The sequence below is a fragment of the Falco peregrinus genome, chromosome 6, assembly GCF_023634155.1.
Source record: "Falco peregrinus isolate bFalPer1 chromosome 6, bFalPer1.pri, whole genome shotgun sequence".
In the NCBI taxonomy this organism is placed as follows: Eukaryota; Metazoa; Chordata; class Aves; order Falconiformes; family Falconidae; genus Falco; species Falco peregrinus.
The window spans coordinates 77,440,385-77,455,703 of NC_073726.1; the positions used below are offsets into that span (position 1 = coordinate 77,440,385).

A 15,319-nucleotide genomic window follows, 5' to 3' on the forward strand; every position below is an offset into this window, starting at 1 on the left:
TATATCCTAAATTTTTCCTGTATTCCTTTATATACAGGAAATATACATATACATATACTATATACAATATACCATTAAAATACCAAAAGTAAAAAAGTTCAGCTGAAGCTTCTGGTCACACTACAATATGCGCCATGTAACCCTTCCCTGCTTGCCTGTACACGATCCCCTAGCACACGCTGTTCTCTCCTATTTCCTAAAGCTTTCAGTACCCCTTACAAAAAGCAAACACAACAAGCACACGTTTTCTGTGTGCCCTGCAGGTACCTTGCACAGGCAGCACGATGCTGTAACACGACCTTACCTATTTTAATAAGCCAAGGGCTGGTCACAGAATCCAAACCCATGGATTTAGTGCTAAAGCTGTTTTGAGTGTCGACTTGAGCACTGCAGGCACTGAGGAAGGTGCTGGAGGCAGCATGTGCTCCTCCCCACAACCAGCCAGCTCAGGGACCTGCCGCAAGCCCTCATCCATCCAAGAGCAGCTGGTGTCGACAAGGAAACCAGGAAGCTCTTTCCAGGAAGGCTCGGGACAACCTGCTTCTCTCCAGCTCATCTCCTGCTGCCAGAAAATGTACAAGCTGGCACAACACGGTCAAGTACACGGAGAGAACTGAAACAGCACCATTCCAAATCCTCCTCCCCAGCACTCTGTAACCACAGGGTTCATCCTGCACAAAGGTGCCCTCAAAAAGATCTTTCTGCAAAGTTTCCAGCGCTGCTGTTTTCTGCTCCATCAAGAAAAGTCATCCAAAGGGCAAATTCAGCCTACGCAGCTGCAGAGGCTTGGTCAGGGATGACAAAAGCCCTGCACCTCTGGAGAAGTTGGGAATTTTAGGTTTATTCTTTCCGCGAAACACTTCACTGCACAACCAATGTGGCAGTGGACAACCAACTGGAAGGAAAATTACTTCCAGCCACGTGTGACTACAGGCCAGTAATAACACACCCCGCAGTATTACAAATACCAAGAAAGGCTTAAAAGTTTATTTATAGTTTAACCTTGAGAAAATCACGTTCCTGATAACATCTGCCTTATCTGGCTGCTACCTGGCAATATGGACACAAAATAAAATAATTTTACACAGGTGAATGTCCCCACAAGTCAACAGAGTTGGAAAACAGGAACATCAACGTACCGAAAGCCATACCAGCCGGCTGGCTCCTCTGAACGCACCCTCACGCCCCGCGCACCACCCTCCACAACCAGGAGCCAACAGCTCGGTTCTAACCCTGTATCCATGCAGGTGATCCCTGCACCAGCCAGCCGAAGCTACCAACTTCAACTTGAATCCACGCCCCCCAAAAAAATTTGAAAAAAGAAAAAAAACCAACACCAAAACCCGCCCTGAGAGGGGAAGTTGCTTGCAGGACTGAGGCCAAACAGGCGGCTATTTGGCATGTTTATTGGCAGTTTTGCAGTCACGACACAGATGGCAGAGCCAGACTTTGCTCTCCCCTTTCACACCTGAGGCACACGGGGAAGGAAAAAGTTCATTGCGATTATGCGCACGGTGCTCTTTTCATCATGAGAAGCCATGAATGTTTACAACTTCCTCTTTTGGGAGCACAAGGTTATTTTTAAATTAGGCAGATCAAACAAGTTGCGTGGGTTTTTCTCAAAAGGCTACTTAGGTTTCTGCTGCCTCCTCATCTTCCAGAGCATCTACATGGTTATACTGTTTCCAGGCCTTTAAATTACATTTTTTGAGAATGGCTCCTAGTTGCTTCCCAGGCCCCACTTCATACGTGTAAGGAAATTCTGTTCCTTGCTTTCTTTCGTATACAGAATGCATGGTCTGTTCCCACATAACAGGTGAAACCACCTGCTTCACTAACAGCTTCTGAATGTGCTTTGAGTGCATGTACTTTTTGCCATCAACATTGGAATAGACACAGACCAATGGTTTCTGAATCTCAATCGATTTTAGGACGTCAGCCAATGGCTCTACTGCTGGTTCCATAAGTCTGGTATGAAAAGCCCCACTGACTGGAAGCATTTTTGTACGTGTAAAATAGTATTTTCGAGCATTCTCCTGCAAAAACTCCAAAGCCTATAAAAGAGAGAGAGAAGTGAGAGTCTTGGACGACAAAGGTTTTACTCAAGTCACCCCACAACAACCGCCTCATCAGACTTATCGTGAGAAAGGGATTCCTTTCCTTACCCAACAACTGAGCACACGCTGGGAAAAAAACCCACAGGCCACATACTTATGTTTGGACCAGCGAAGGCCAGCCGTAACCACACAGAAGGGCAAAGGAAAAGTTTTTTTTAAAAAATGAAACATTACATTGAACTCAAGGGACAGTGATTCCGAAGCAATACCTGTAGGTGTCCTGCAATGACTCTGCTGTCTGGAAACAAATAGTTTGAAATGGCACACACGGGGTTTTCTATACCCAGCGATTCACAGTGTTTACGAGCTTCCAAGCAGGCAAATCGGTAATTTGCCTCTCGCCGGCCGATAACCGATAGCATTCCACTGGGGACAGCCTCCGACGCCTTTTGCATGGCTTCGGCGCGCACTTTCACCGCGTACAGCGCTAAGGAGAGAAACAGAGATGCTCGGTAAATCCCAGCCCCGAGAAACGGCGCTGAAGGCGCTGGGCAGCCGTGCAAGGAAGGGCGGCTGTTTGCTCGCATGACACGTCAATGCTTTTAATGCTGCATTACACATCTTAAAGTGAACAGTGGAAGCCAAACGTATCCTCTAATTTAAAAAAAGTGGGAGGGAAGCAGTGGTAACGGGCGATGCTTTGGAAAAAGCTGGGGCTGGGGGATCCTTGGCAGGGGGCTCCGGGGAGATCCCTGCCGGGGGGCTCGGAGAGATCCTGCCAGGGGGCTCAGCGCGATCCCCGGGCACCTTCGGCAAAGTCCAGCGCTCCAGCGAAGACCAGCGCCGCGAACTCGCCCACGCTGTACCCCGCCGCCGCCACGCAGCTCTGCACCACCTGCACGGAGACAGACCCGAGCCGCCCGTCAGGCTCCCGCGGCGCGCCCCGGCCCCCCCGCCCCCGGCAGCCGCCCGCGGGCCCGGCCGCCCCCGGAGGGGCCCCCGAGGGCCCGGCCCCCCGCCCCCCGCCGCGGCGCGCCCCTCACTTTAGGCTGCTGGTGGTTGAGCTTCTCCACGGCGGCCAGGGAGGCGACGAACACGGCGGGCTGGCAGTGCCGGGTGCGGTCCAGCTCGTCCCGCGGCCCCTCCAGGCAGAGGGAGAGCAGGTCGTAGCCCAGCACCCGCTCGGCCTGGCGGTACATGTCCCGCACGCCGGGGAACCGCAGCAGCTCGCGGCCCATCCCCACGAACTGGCTGCCCTGCCCGGGGAAGAGCAGCACCGTGCCCTCCCGGGGGGGCCGCCGCTCCCGCCTCGCCGCCGCCGCGCCCGGCTCCTCGCCCTCCACCGAGCTCTGCAGCAGGTCGCTCAGGGTCGCCGCCCGGTCCCCACCGCCGGGGCGGGAGCTGGCCCGCCGCCGCGGTGCGCCGCGGAGGCCGCCGCGCACGCTGCAGCCACCAAGCCGCCATGGCGCCGCGGCCCAGCTGCCCATGGCCGCCGCCCGGCCGGCTGCGCCGCCGCCGCGCCCCGCGTTGCCACGGGAACCGTGCGGCCCCGCCGGCAGCCGCCCCCCCGTCGGGCCTGGGGGGACAGGCGGGAGGTCGGTCGGTCGCCCGGCCCCTGCGCTCGCCGCACCCGCCGCCCTGGGCCCAGCCCGCGCCGCTCCTCCCGCCCGGCGCCGCGGGTCCCTCCTCGGGGCGGGCCCGGCGGCGGGAGGGGCCCGGGCGGCCCTGGGGGCGGGCGCCACCGCCTCCCGGCAGAGGAGGCGCGACGGGTGGCGGCAGCGCGGGAGCGGAGGTAACCGCGGGGCTGCCGGCGGGGCGGGAGGGGACGGGACGGGACGGGGAGAGCCCGCGGGGCGGCGCAGCCCAGCGGCGGGGCCTGGCCGAGGGGCCGCTGCGGCCGTGTCTGGGTCCTGCCGGGGCTGCCCCCCGCCGCCCCCTCCCCGGGCAGCCGCTGCCTGGGTCCCGGTGGCTCCCGGAGCGGTGCCGCAGCCGGGCGGCCTCGTCTCCGCCGGGGCCGGGCTGGCGGGGCAGTTTGCGGAGGGCGTCCCGCGGCGAGCGCGAAGCCGCTGGCGACAGCCCCGGCCAGCAGGCCCCGCCCGGGCGGGACGGGCGCGGCGGGCGCTGGGGGGAGCACCGGCCCCGCTGCTGCCGGTCGCGCTTCCGCGGCGGGGCCGGGTGGGCCCCGGGCCGGTCCCAGCGCTCGGGCGGAGGGTAGCGCTCGCAGGCACTGCTTTGCCGGGCCGGTATTTGGATGGAACGTGCTCTTTTTTTTTTTTTTTTTTTAAAAAAGGAACAACCCAAGAAAGTTTATTATTTGCTTTGGCTTTGCATATGCGTTTTCCCGTCGTGCACAGCCGTCCAGCTGTGCACGCACGTGGCTGCGCTGCCCGCAGTCAGACGCGGTGGCAGCACAGCAGACCCCCCGTTTCCCGTCCGTCGCCCCTTCCAGGCGATGCCATTTACCCTGTGCACTCGAGAGCGGACAGTTTCAGGCCGCTATTTAACTGAAGGTATTTTCTTTCAGAGTCGCTGTAGTTTGCTTTTGATTGGACATTTCTTTAAGGGCGAAAGAAAAGGCTTGCTTTTTTTTTTTCTTATGAATTTCCAAGTAATGCTTATAAATCAGCACAAAATGCACTTTACTAGTTTGAGCATTCAGTGGCCAGATTATTAAAAAAAAAAAAGGAAAAAAAGGGAAAGTTGCCATGTCAAAGTTGCAGTTGTGCAAGGACTTTACATCACTTCAGGTTATGAAACAGTATCAAGCAGTGAGTCAGACTTCACGGAGCAGTTCAGTAAAACAGATCCTGTTAGTATACCTCGGGAGAAGGAAAATGGCTCAGAATAGCAAGAAACTATGTTGATTTTATTCAGGGTGATTCAAACGCATCACGGTGAGCAGGTTTTGCTTGCTTTTCTGATCTCTGTGCTATGTTGCTTCGTAAGACAATTTTCTCCATTTCTGTCAGCTTCTAAGTAAAATACCTGGTAAAGCCAATGAGCTTTTCAAGTTAGCTGAAATATATGAACAGTAATATAGGATATTCATGACATATATGTGACTACATCCCACTTGATGGCTGCTTCTACCTGTAATGTAAGCAGCAATACTTCCTGTACTAAGCCAAGAGGAGATGCTGGGTGGCAAGTTACTGGCTGGGCCAACTGAGGTAGTACATTAGTGAGAACTCTGAGAGTAACTGTCGTTCTTGTTGCGTTTAGTTTGTACTAGAGCTTTCAGGCACCCTTACTACCAGCTGCCCCATGAGCCCTGACAGCAAGGGGTGCCCCTTTTGCGCTAGGCCACCAGATCAGAGCTGACCCTACCGGATGCCCGTCAAGCGCTGGAAAGAGTCACGGTTGTGACCTTTGCATTTGGTGCTTTCAGAGGCAAAGCCCAGCGTGGAATCCAGCTCCTACAAACCCCAGCAGCAGCCCAGGTACTAATGCTGCGGCGGTGAGTGCCCCTCAGCGCAACCATTTCACCTCTGGTTTGCTGTAAAGGGCACAGTCCGCTTGTAAAGCTCTTGAGCCTTACCAGTGGTGATGCGCCATGAACGTCCCACTGCTATTAAAGCACCCCTTGGATGAGGTGCTTGTTCTGTTTTACCCTATTAAAACAATACCTGGCAAGCTGAAGAAATTCAGGCCTAGGCAGCATTTAAACTAGAAATATCCAAGAGGAACTTAACTTTTTTAAGAATAGATGTGGATGACACTTCCCAAGTGGGTGACCAAAGAAGAAGAAGAAAAACCTACAGCAGGACGTTGGGCAGCTGTTTGGAAGGAAGGTAGCCAAAGCAACGGTTTGTCTTTAAAGTACACTACGTGCAGAGGATTCTATACAAACATACATAGGGAAAATTGGAAGAGATTGAGCAGTAAATGATGAATTATCACTGGGGAAGATTTTGTTCTAGTGTACATTTCAGTTTCCAGTATGTGAATCTTCAATAAATCATAAATTTATTTCCACCACTTGTGCTCTGCCATTTTAAAAGACATGTAACCTGGGCAGTGAGATTTGTTGTCTCTAAACCTAATGAGTATACCTCACATTATACATCCTTAAATAAATACTTTAAATTATTAATTATTTTTATATTATAAATAATTAATAAATAGTTTTTAGCTATAAATGCATATTATAAACACATACACTTACTTGTTATTTTATTTATATAATATATATATTTCTATAATATGTAGTTTTAAGTTTCTCTATTGAGATTAGATAACAAAATATTGCTTTTTTGTAGTAGCTGTATTCCGTGTCACAGACTGTGATAGGACTTTGGTTTTAGTGTTGCAGTTTCCCAGGAGTTAAAGCCACAACACACGTAAATAGTTTATCAATGTAAATTAAGTACGTAGCCCTTAATTCTTTAGACAGCTATCTTGGCAAGAAGCCTTGTCCCCATGGAAAATTTGTGTGCTGCCTCTCAGTCCTGGGTGGAGCCTTACCAGTCCTCAAAAATATATACCGTAGAGGGTAAGATGGAAAGTATATGTCTTGGGGACAGCCCCCTGCCCCCTGCAGTAGTATGCTCACAGCTCTGTCAATCTACTTTAAAGCGGCAGGGACTGGAAACCCCAGCACCGCGTGGGTGATTTAACTCTGCTGAGAGATTTTCCTTTGTGTTTTTAATGCGATAGCTACAATTTAAGCCCCATGTGATTGGGTAGCCAGCACGAAGTTGCACAAGAAAGGGATTAGTCAGAGGTTTATCAGCAGAGGGATATAAGAAAATGCAGTGGAAGTAGTTGTCCTTTCCTCCCTTCTCCTTCCTGTTGAGTTCCCCCTGGGAGTGCCCAGAGTAAGGGACCCACCTGCCTTTCAGAGACCTCCAAGCAAAGAAGTTTTACATCACTTTTCATCAGGCTGAAGCAAACCAGCTCCTCTGTCATGATATACCTAGTCCCACCTATAGCACACCCCATCCTTTCTTTGGGTGTGCAGTTTATTTTCCAGGAAGAGGAGGATGTGGAAAAGCTGCTGTTTGTTTCTCTGCATGTTACACCACTGTAGAGAAACAACCTGCAAAAAGATAGAAGCCCATTAGGCAGCAAGTTGCACTATGGGGGTTTTCCCCTTTTATTTCTCCTCTTACTTTATGTAGCTGGAACCAGCTTTAGGCAGACTGGATGTTTTGAATACCTAGAAAAATTATTTTAACATGTTTGTAAAACAAACTGGCCTGCTGCAGCCCTCACTGCATTGCTGAAACTGCCTGGAGTCAGACTAGGGCTAAACAGAAAATGGGCAGGATGATGAAGAAAATGTTGTAGGGCAGAGATAAGAAGTGGAAATGGAAATATACAGCTTAAGTGTGTGTGGGAAGAAAAGATTTCCAGCTGTGGTGGTTCTTAGAGGCAGATGTCTGCTGGGCACGCTGCAGATCACATCCACAGACATTGGTTTCTTGATATGAAAATCAGGGTGCAAGAATATTGTGCAACCAGATCTCATCCTGAAGTGGAGCTGAGATATGGTTGGGAAAGTAGTAATTATTTCTAGGTTGTGTAATATAGATGCAGCCAGAGGGGCTGTGCTAGCAAGCCCATGCTGCGTGAGTTATCACCAAGTAATTTCAGGATTATGAGCTATACAGTAAAAGGAACTCAGGCCTCACGATTCTTTATATACTCTGTGATTACATTATTTTTAAAAAAATGTACGGGGCATTCTGTAGGCATTGCAGAGATCTCGTGCTGCACAGCTAACCAAACAAACGCTACAGCACTGACCTAATGCACAGACCCTCCGGTGCATCCTTGCCTTTTACTTTCTCACTAAAGACCTACACCAAGTAACCAGAGGAAGATGGACATGGCTTCTTCCATAATCAGCTGGTATTGCTCCCCGAGTTAGCTACTGCTTTTTATTGGAAATTGATACTAGTATTTAATTTCTTGGGAATTAAAACACATGAGCTCCCGCTGCTGTGGTCTGCTAGGGTGAGCCTACCAGCACATTCCGATCTTACTGCATGGCTTCATTCCTCTTTCTCCTTTGTGGTGTCCAAGAGGGAGTATTTTGCCATGCTTGGGAAGTCCTGCGAAATACTGCTGGAAAACATAGTATATAATTAGTAGTAATAGCAGTCAGAAGACTAGGACACCAACACTCAATTCAAGGCAGTATGTTAAGTCTCTTCACTTCTATTTCTTCCCCTTTCCTGCGCATGCATGGCTTCACTTTCCCTGTCTCTTTGCCTTCCCCATTTCTGTTTGACTGCCTGATTTTCTTTCTCTTGTCACTTTAGAATTATTTCAGTGTTCTTCCTCCAATACACGGAAGGACAGACACATGGCTACATCATTTATTCACTAATGACTGCAGCAGAGCAGTAGTTTTCCAATCTGATAGCATTTAGCACTTTCAGCATGCGGTACACTTTCAGACTTTCTTCCTTGGGGGGAAGCTGGCAGAACCCCTGATAAAGTCCAGTTATTTAATACCTGCATGAAACCGCCCTGATATCGTTACATCCAAATAAAGCATAAAACCCTTTGGGTCCTTGCTTACTGCTTTAAAAACAATACTAGTATTTGACAGCCACACTGGAGCTGCACAGATGACCAGCACTTCACAGCACGTGTACAGAACTAAGCGTAATGTTCTCTCTGTAGGCAAAGCAAGAGCAACAGGGTTAAGAATTAGTGAGATCTTGGTAACTTGAAATTTCTAACTTAGCCTTTGGGAATTACTTACCAGAAGGCAACCAAAGATAATCATTGTGCTTGGAGCTCTTGTTCCCATTACACTTTGTTGCTCCTGCACATATCGATTCCTTCATATCCCGGTAAAAGCAGAGCCTTTCATGCTGTCAATACGCGTGACAATCCTGCAGCTGACAGCCTGCTCCCTCAGGAAGGTAACAGTACAGATCTAGGTACAGGAGAACATGTTAACTCCTGTGCTCCTTTTAAGATGCTCCCTGGTAAATAGCAAGTACAATCCATTACGCAGGAAGTATGGCAGCAGTGTCTGTGGCAAAGAGCTATGCAGAATTTTTTTCCTCCTTTCCTTGTTGTCCGTGCTCCACCCAAGACCTAATTGATACTATACCAGCACACTGGTTCTCCCACTTCTCCTTCTCCCCATCCTTAGTTCTAATTTTTCCCTTGGTTAGTTTTTCTTTCACCCAGTCATTCTTTTGTTTTGTTTTTGACTTTGGACTGTTGTACTGCTTTATCTGCTGCCTCTTTTGTGCGCATTCCTATTCATTCCCTCCCATGACTCCCCTAAGGCATGCCCACAGCCCAGCCCAGCGGCCTGTGTGCCCTTTCTTGTTTAGTCCTTACAAACTTTCTAATCCTGTGTGCTTTACTAGTCCCTCCACACTCTGTTCTGCCTTCAAAATTCTGCTCTGCTTCTATCACCAGGATTTTTCTTCTTGATCACATGCAGTCTGGCTTGTGGTCCCAGCCACTGAAATCTCTCAATTAAATCTGCATAACCATAATGCCAGAGAGCTCCCTTGCTGGCCAAGCTTTTAACTTTTCTCCAAACAGAAACCTACTGTACCAGCAGAACTGCAACAACACATCATCTGAGCACCATTTCCTTTCAGTTTAAGCACGTCTGTTACAAGTGGGATTTCTTCTTCCCCACTCCCTGTCTCCTCATCCCAGCAGTCATGACTATAGCAATAAAACCTTCTAAAGGTAGGCCAAGACAACAGCCAAGTCAGTAAGGCATTTTTTCTTTCACAAGCCTCTGAAATGCTGGTTGCTCTAAAACTTTATCTCCTGGGGCTTCCACAGTTGCTCTTTCCCCACTGCTGCAATCCCTCTTAGAATTCCTTCCCTGCTGTCTCCCCCTCCTGCATAACAGACAAACAGGAATTGGGTGTATTTGCCTACTGGATATTTGAAAAAATAATGCATTTTGGTTCTAGCCTTTTTTATCATATCTCCAATCTGTTTACATTTTAGCAAGCTAAACACAGCTCTTCTGTAGCATTTGGCTTTTGGCCAGAAAATCTGCAATGACATTTTTTCCTGCTTCCTTTTTTTTTTTTTTTTTACTGCTGTCTGTACTCTTCACTAAAGCAGAGCAGCCTACCAGAGCAAGGCATTAAACAGTCACTTATGTAGGCAAATTTAATTCAGTACGCTTTATGGGCTTGGCAGCTAAGATTGCTGCAACTGATAGAATGCTTCATGAAGAAGCCACAGGTGTACTCCCCATTTATCCACTGGGATCTCCTTGTTCAGCAAAACATCATTTAAGTACTTACCTTCTCACTGTCCTCCTTGCTGTTTACTTACTGAGGCAGCTTCTCCAGTGTTTGCTACTAATTCACATGACTCTTGCTAGCCACTGAGTACCCTGAGCATCCTTTTGAGGCCAAAAACGCAGCACAAGGTACACAATTGTTTTGCTTGAGCATAGGAAAGCATGATTTTCTTACTCTTTAACTATGCCACTTCACTGGGTGAGTGGGTTTTTTGGTGAATAATACATGCTGTTTAGTGCATTCCCTCTCCCCCAAGTGCAGTTCATATATCAAACTGCTTTATTCCTCTGGCATACTTATGGGTAAGGATATTTATGTAGGTACAATTCAGTCTTAGTGCACCAAGCCGAGAGGGAAGGCCTGACTTGCCCCTCCCCCCCCAATGTAAATGATAGGGTCCTTTATGGGGGTGAGCACTGTCCAGCAAACCTGGTACAAGATCCTAATTTCAGCTGCAGTCTTTTTCAGTGACAAGACTAGGCTGTGGATCAGATCCTACACATGTATATGTAGTACAAATCTGCTAAACATGTAATTTTTTTTGTGGTTGCATTTTACAATTGCTCTGCCAATCAACTTGTTTGCGTTTGTTTCAGATTCACTGTCTCAATGGAAATGGTACCAGCCTGGGCCCCAGCAGTGGGTTTCACACTCCTGCCCCATGCAGGAGGATTTTTAGGAAGCAAAATAACCAAAAAGGAAATCCCAGTGTGGTATGAATCTCTACAGAAGCCATCCTGGTGTCCACCTAACTGGGTGTTTGCTCCTGTTTGGGGAACTCTCTACACATCTATGGGGTATGTTTTTCACATTGTATTAAGGCGCTTATCTGATCTCAAAGTTGCTTATTGTGTAATGCTGGACCAGAGAATTATTATTGTATTCCTGTGACTGTTTGTTTGTAAGAAATAGTGTCAAGCTGCCCGTTTAACAGGTAAAAACATGTTTTGGGAGTTGTGTGTGGGTTTGACAGGGCATTTTGTACGCACAAGTATCCACATCAAAAGCAGGAGTTAGGAAAGCTGCCATAAATTTGCTTTCCTTATTCATTCTGAGGGGAAGACCTGCCAAGCTGGGAATGATGGAGCAAGCACTGAGATTTCTTCCTGGTATGTCCTTCAGTAGTAGTTGGTGTTTTTTTTTGGTTTGGTTTTGTTTTGGGTTTTTTTTGGGGGGAGCAGGGGCGGGGCAGGAAAGAGAGTGGGATATTAGAGGGGAGAATTAGGATAGAACTGTTCTAACAGCTCAGTTAAAAGAAACCAAAATCAAAACATACATGTCTTTTCAAATAAAACTGCCAGGTTGTTAAACTGTGAAGGTTTGAAACCACCTACTGTCTCCTTAATTAGTATAAAGTACTTGCAGCACAGCAATTACTGTCAAATGAACAAGGAATCACAAGGCCAAATACCATTCCCACAGGAACCTTGAAAGTTTAATAATACTGTATTTCGGCAGATGTTTCTTAGTAAGTTGTAGCAAAAATATTTGTAGAGGTGGGTTGTCTCTGGAGGTGGTTTCAGCAGGTTTGATGCTCCTCACAGACTGCTCTAGAAGCATCCACACGACATGACATGCTTCTATGGTAACTCTGGTGAGCTGTGCCACAGAGGAAAGGCAGCGCTCTGCTCCAAGAGCCTCAAAAGCCAGTTCAGTGCAGCCCCCCTCCCCAGCACAAAGCGATGCTTTGTGTCTCTTCTGCACTCTAGCTACATACCAGGATTCAGCATGTGTTTTCCTACCCCTCAAATACACCTTGTTGCTAATCCAATAGTAATAGTTTTTAGGCTGCAATATGCCTTTTATTGGCTTACCCCCCTCCCATTTCTCCCATCATGATGTAACATCATAAGTGATTTTTAGTTTGTACCTAGCACTGGTATAACCACATGGTTTCAAAGAGACCAAAGCTTTTCCAAGTCAACCTGCAGGATGACTATGGAATGTTATCTTAAATACCACACCACCTGCTGCAAAATACAGCAATGATGCAATATCCAAAACTGTATCTAATTGCTCCATTGGTCTCATACATTCTCTCATTTTGGTTTCATTTTCTTTCTAGAAAAGTTTTGTCATTTTTATAGACTCATGTACTGTCCCTCCTTTCCCATCAATACTCTCTTTTCTTTCTCCTCTTAGAGAGTGTACTTTTAAAAATCGCTCTCTATTCTTGCTATTCCAAAAGTTAGCATTTGAATCAGATTGTTACTGTCCTGAGAATAAAAAAAACGCCTTTTATCAAAGAGTTGACTGCACAATTTGTAACTTCCTGGATTCCTCATCATAAACATTGATATAGAGTTAATTATTTAAAAAATCCAAATTGTGACAGCTTATCACTTATTTTGGTAATGTCAGAATCAGTATATTCTGAGGTGGATGGTCCTGGTTATGTACTATACATCTAGCTCAGTGAAAAGATCAGATTTATCACTAGGCCTTTTCTTCTGTAATCCATCATGTACACACATTCCTCAAACGATCAAGACAAGTCATTCCTTTAGAATCTCTTGAATATATTAAAAGTAAGAAATAACTAAAAGCAAGATTTATTAAGTTTACGTGCCTGCCTTGACATTTCGCTTCTTAGCGGATTTGTACATCATGATCTTGGTCTGAAGTCAAAGTTAGATGTATGAACAGCTGTAAGTCTACACTGTGGCTCTGTACAACACTTAGAAACAGATCTGGGTCCTGATGCCTTTGACAAAGATACACTATTGAGTTTCTAGTGGTTACTCCGCCAAGTAGTGCGTGGATATCTACCAAATATTATTTCCTACCAAGTAAGTTATTTTATTTAATCAAGAACCTGTGGTTGCTTTCTAAGCAGTATACTGAACTACACCTTCCATTTGCTTTCTCCAGCTATGGCTGCTACCTGGTGTGGAAGGAATTGGGTGGCTTCAATGAAAAGTCAGTAGTTCCTCTGGGTCTGTATGCAGGGCAGCTGGTATTAAACTGGGCATGGACTCCGATATTTTTTGGAGCTCACAAAATGGGATGGGTAAGTAAGTGAAGTAAGTTTCTTAATCGTAGGCTTCTGCTGTCATTTGCAAGATGCTAAGATGAAAGCTTTCTGTTACCTTTTCTCCCTAAAAATGAATCTCAATACAGAATATGGCTTGCAGAAGTTTTCTAAAATTCTCTTTAATGCATGCCAGCAGCCACCTGAGAGAATTTACATATCTACAACATCCTTAAATGTTTAGATTACAAGCAGCTCTTTCTGCCCCCCTTTGATAAGAACTTTGTGTGACTAGAAAATGTAAACATTTATGCATTACTGAAATTCCTAGGTATCTCTGGGCAAAAAGCAGCGATAAAAAGCTTATCATAACATTACTCAAGTAATCGGCACCCATTTTAGGGAAGACTAATGTTCTGCAGTCTGCAGAGAGACAGCTTGCCTTCAAAAAATAATCAGTAATAATAATAAATAATATTTGCCTGGTTCTCTAAATACACATGCAGTGCTGTGATAGTGGAAGACTTTGCAATCCATCACCAATTCATTCACACCACATCTCTTCAGGCAGCATCTATGACATGAAAAAAATTGCACAGGTTTACTTGGCTTGCTCAAAGTCACACTGGGTTTGTACTCAATGTAACACTTCCTGCTGTCAAAAAAAGAAAGGGTACAGGTGAGAGGAATTTTACTCTCCCTTTCCTGTTTCCAGCTGCAGTGCCCTTTCTTGTGACTGTTGTATCATTTTGTGAGTCAAACTGACTCATAACTCAGCAGAAATCTATCTTTTGCTGGTTGGTCTTCTGAGAAGGAATTAACCCACAGAGGGATCCAACAAGTGCCAGAGCTAAGTGGAAAGAGTCACACAAAGACTAGTCAAGAAAATGCCACAAGTAAGAACAATACTAACCACCTTCCTGTGTTTCAGGGGTTGGTGACTCTCCTGCTCACAACTGGTACAGCAACGGCTACAACTGCTTCCTGGTATAACATCAACAAAACAGCAGCTTATTTGATGGTTCCTTATTTAGCTTGGCTAACCATGGCTTCTGCACTCAATTACCGTATCTGGAAGGACAATCGCAACAAGAAGTTATCTGAATAAACAGTTTTCAGCCAAAGAAGATAAAATATTTTTTTCACAAGAATTTCCTAAATAAAATTATGGCCTTATTTTATTATTAGCTGAACTACTTATACCGTTAGTTTGTTACTTACAAGTCGATAAAGCAGTACTTGTTTAAAACAAATATGCCTTTACTAGGCAAGTCAAAGGAGCGTACGCCTGACTGGGTTTTATAGCAAACTAAAAGATGCTCCTAATTGAAAAGGACTAGTTTTCTATATCACAGCATTATATTTTATGTGACAACAGCATTTTAACTATTACCAGAAATAAGCATGAACTCCAGCTTCATATTAACAGTTTCCAGAAAGGTGTTCCTAACAGCGACAGGCATTATCATGGCCTGAATCTTTCATGTTTTCCACTAGACACAGTGCTTTACTGTCGTGATGTGTCCCACTACAGCTGCCAGGTTTACCTTCTGGTCATTGTACTCTGGAAGTGTTTTAAGATGAATCTTTTTCACTATTTGTGCCTTCTCACTTTGAAGCAATGTGCAGTTTAGTGTCAGCTAAACACATTAAACTATATGTAAACTAGCTAGCCTTCTTCCTCTGTTTTTATTGTTTTTAAATGGTTTTGAGCAGAAAAAATACTGAAGGCAGCAAGATGCTATAGCCTCAAAGATAGCCCCTTTGCCACTTCTTCTCACCATTGCAATGGGAAGGACAAAGCAGAAAATTCAGAGCACCTAGAAAGAAACTGAGGGGACCCAAACATTCAGCAGCCCCCTGCACACACCTCTGGGGCATCACCAGCAGCACTGGCCAAACAACATTAATGCACTCCACTAGGACCCTCAGCGTGATGTCAGTTCACCACCAGACTTGGACAGCAGAGCCAGCAGCCAGGCCACAGGTGGATTTGTTGCCCAGCGGGGCAGTACATACACCATAGCTACTGGTGTCTCCTACCT

General features: G+C 46.6%; 2 protein-coding genes across 4 annotated transcripts; one reads left to right on the forward strand and one right to left on the reverse strand.

The window, feature by feature from the left end:
- Positions 1–965: 965 nt before the first annotated feature.
- On the reverse strand, positions 966–3,694 carry MCAT (malonyl-CoA-acyl carrier protein transacylase). Its single transcript, XM_055807958.1, has 4 exons — positions 3,101–3,694; positions 2,865–2,952; positions 2,327–2,544; positions 966–2,054 (listed from the first exon to the last, which is right to left on the reverse strand). Exons 1-4 carry the CDS (start codon positions 3,542–3,544, stop codon positions 1,632–1,634), a joined length of 1,173 nt encoding a protein of 390 aa, XP_055663933.1. The 5' UTR covers positions 3,545–3,694; the 3' UTR covers positions 966–1,631.
- Positions 3,694–14,942, forward strand: TSPO (translocator protein). Of its 3 annotated transcripts, none has more exons than XM_055807959.1 (4): positions 3,694–3,849; positions 10,900–11,100; positions 13,175–13,313; positions 14,206–14,942. In XM_055807959.1, the coding sequence occupies exons 2-4, from the start codon at positions 10,913–10,915 to the stop codon at positions 14,380–14,382; spliced, it is 504 nt and encodes a 167-aa protein (XP_055663934.1). In that variant the 5' UTR covers positions 3,694–3,849; positions 10,900–10,912; the 3' UTR covers positions 14,383–14,942. The 3 variants fall into 3 exon arrangements, with proteins under 3 accessions (XP_055663934.1, XP_027645199.1, XP_027645198.1); XM_027789398.2 differs by lacking the exon at positions 3,694–3,849 and adding an exon at positions 6,618–8,198; XM_027789397.2 differs by lacking the exon at positions 3,694–3,849 and adding an exon at positions 10,124–10,431.
- The last annotated feature ends 377 nt before the right edge of the window (positions 14,943–15,319 follow it).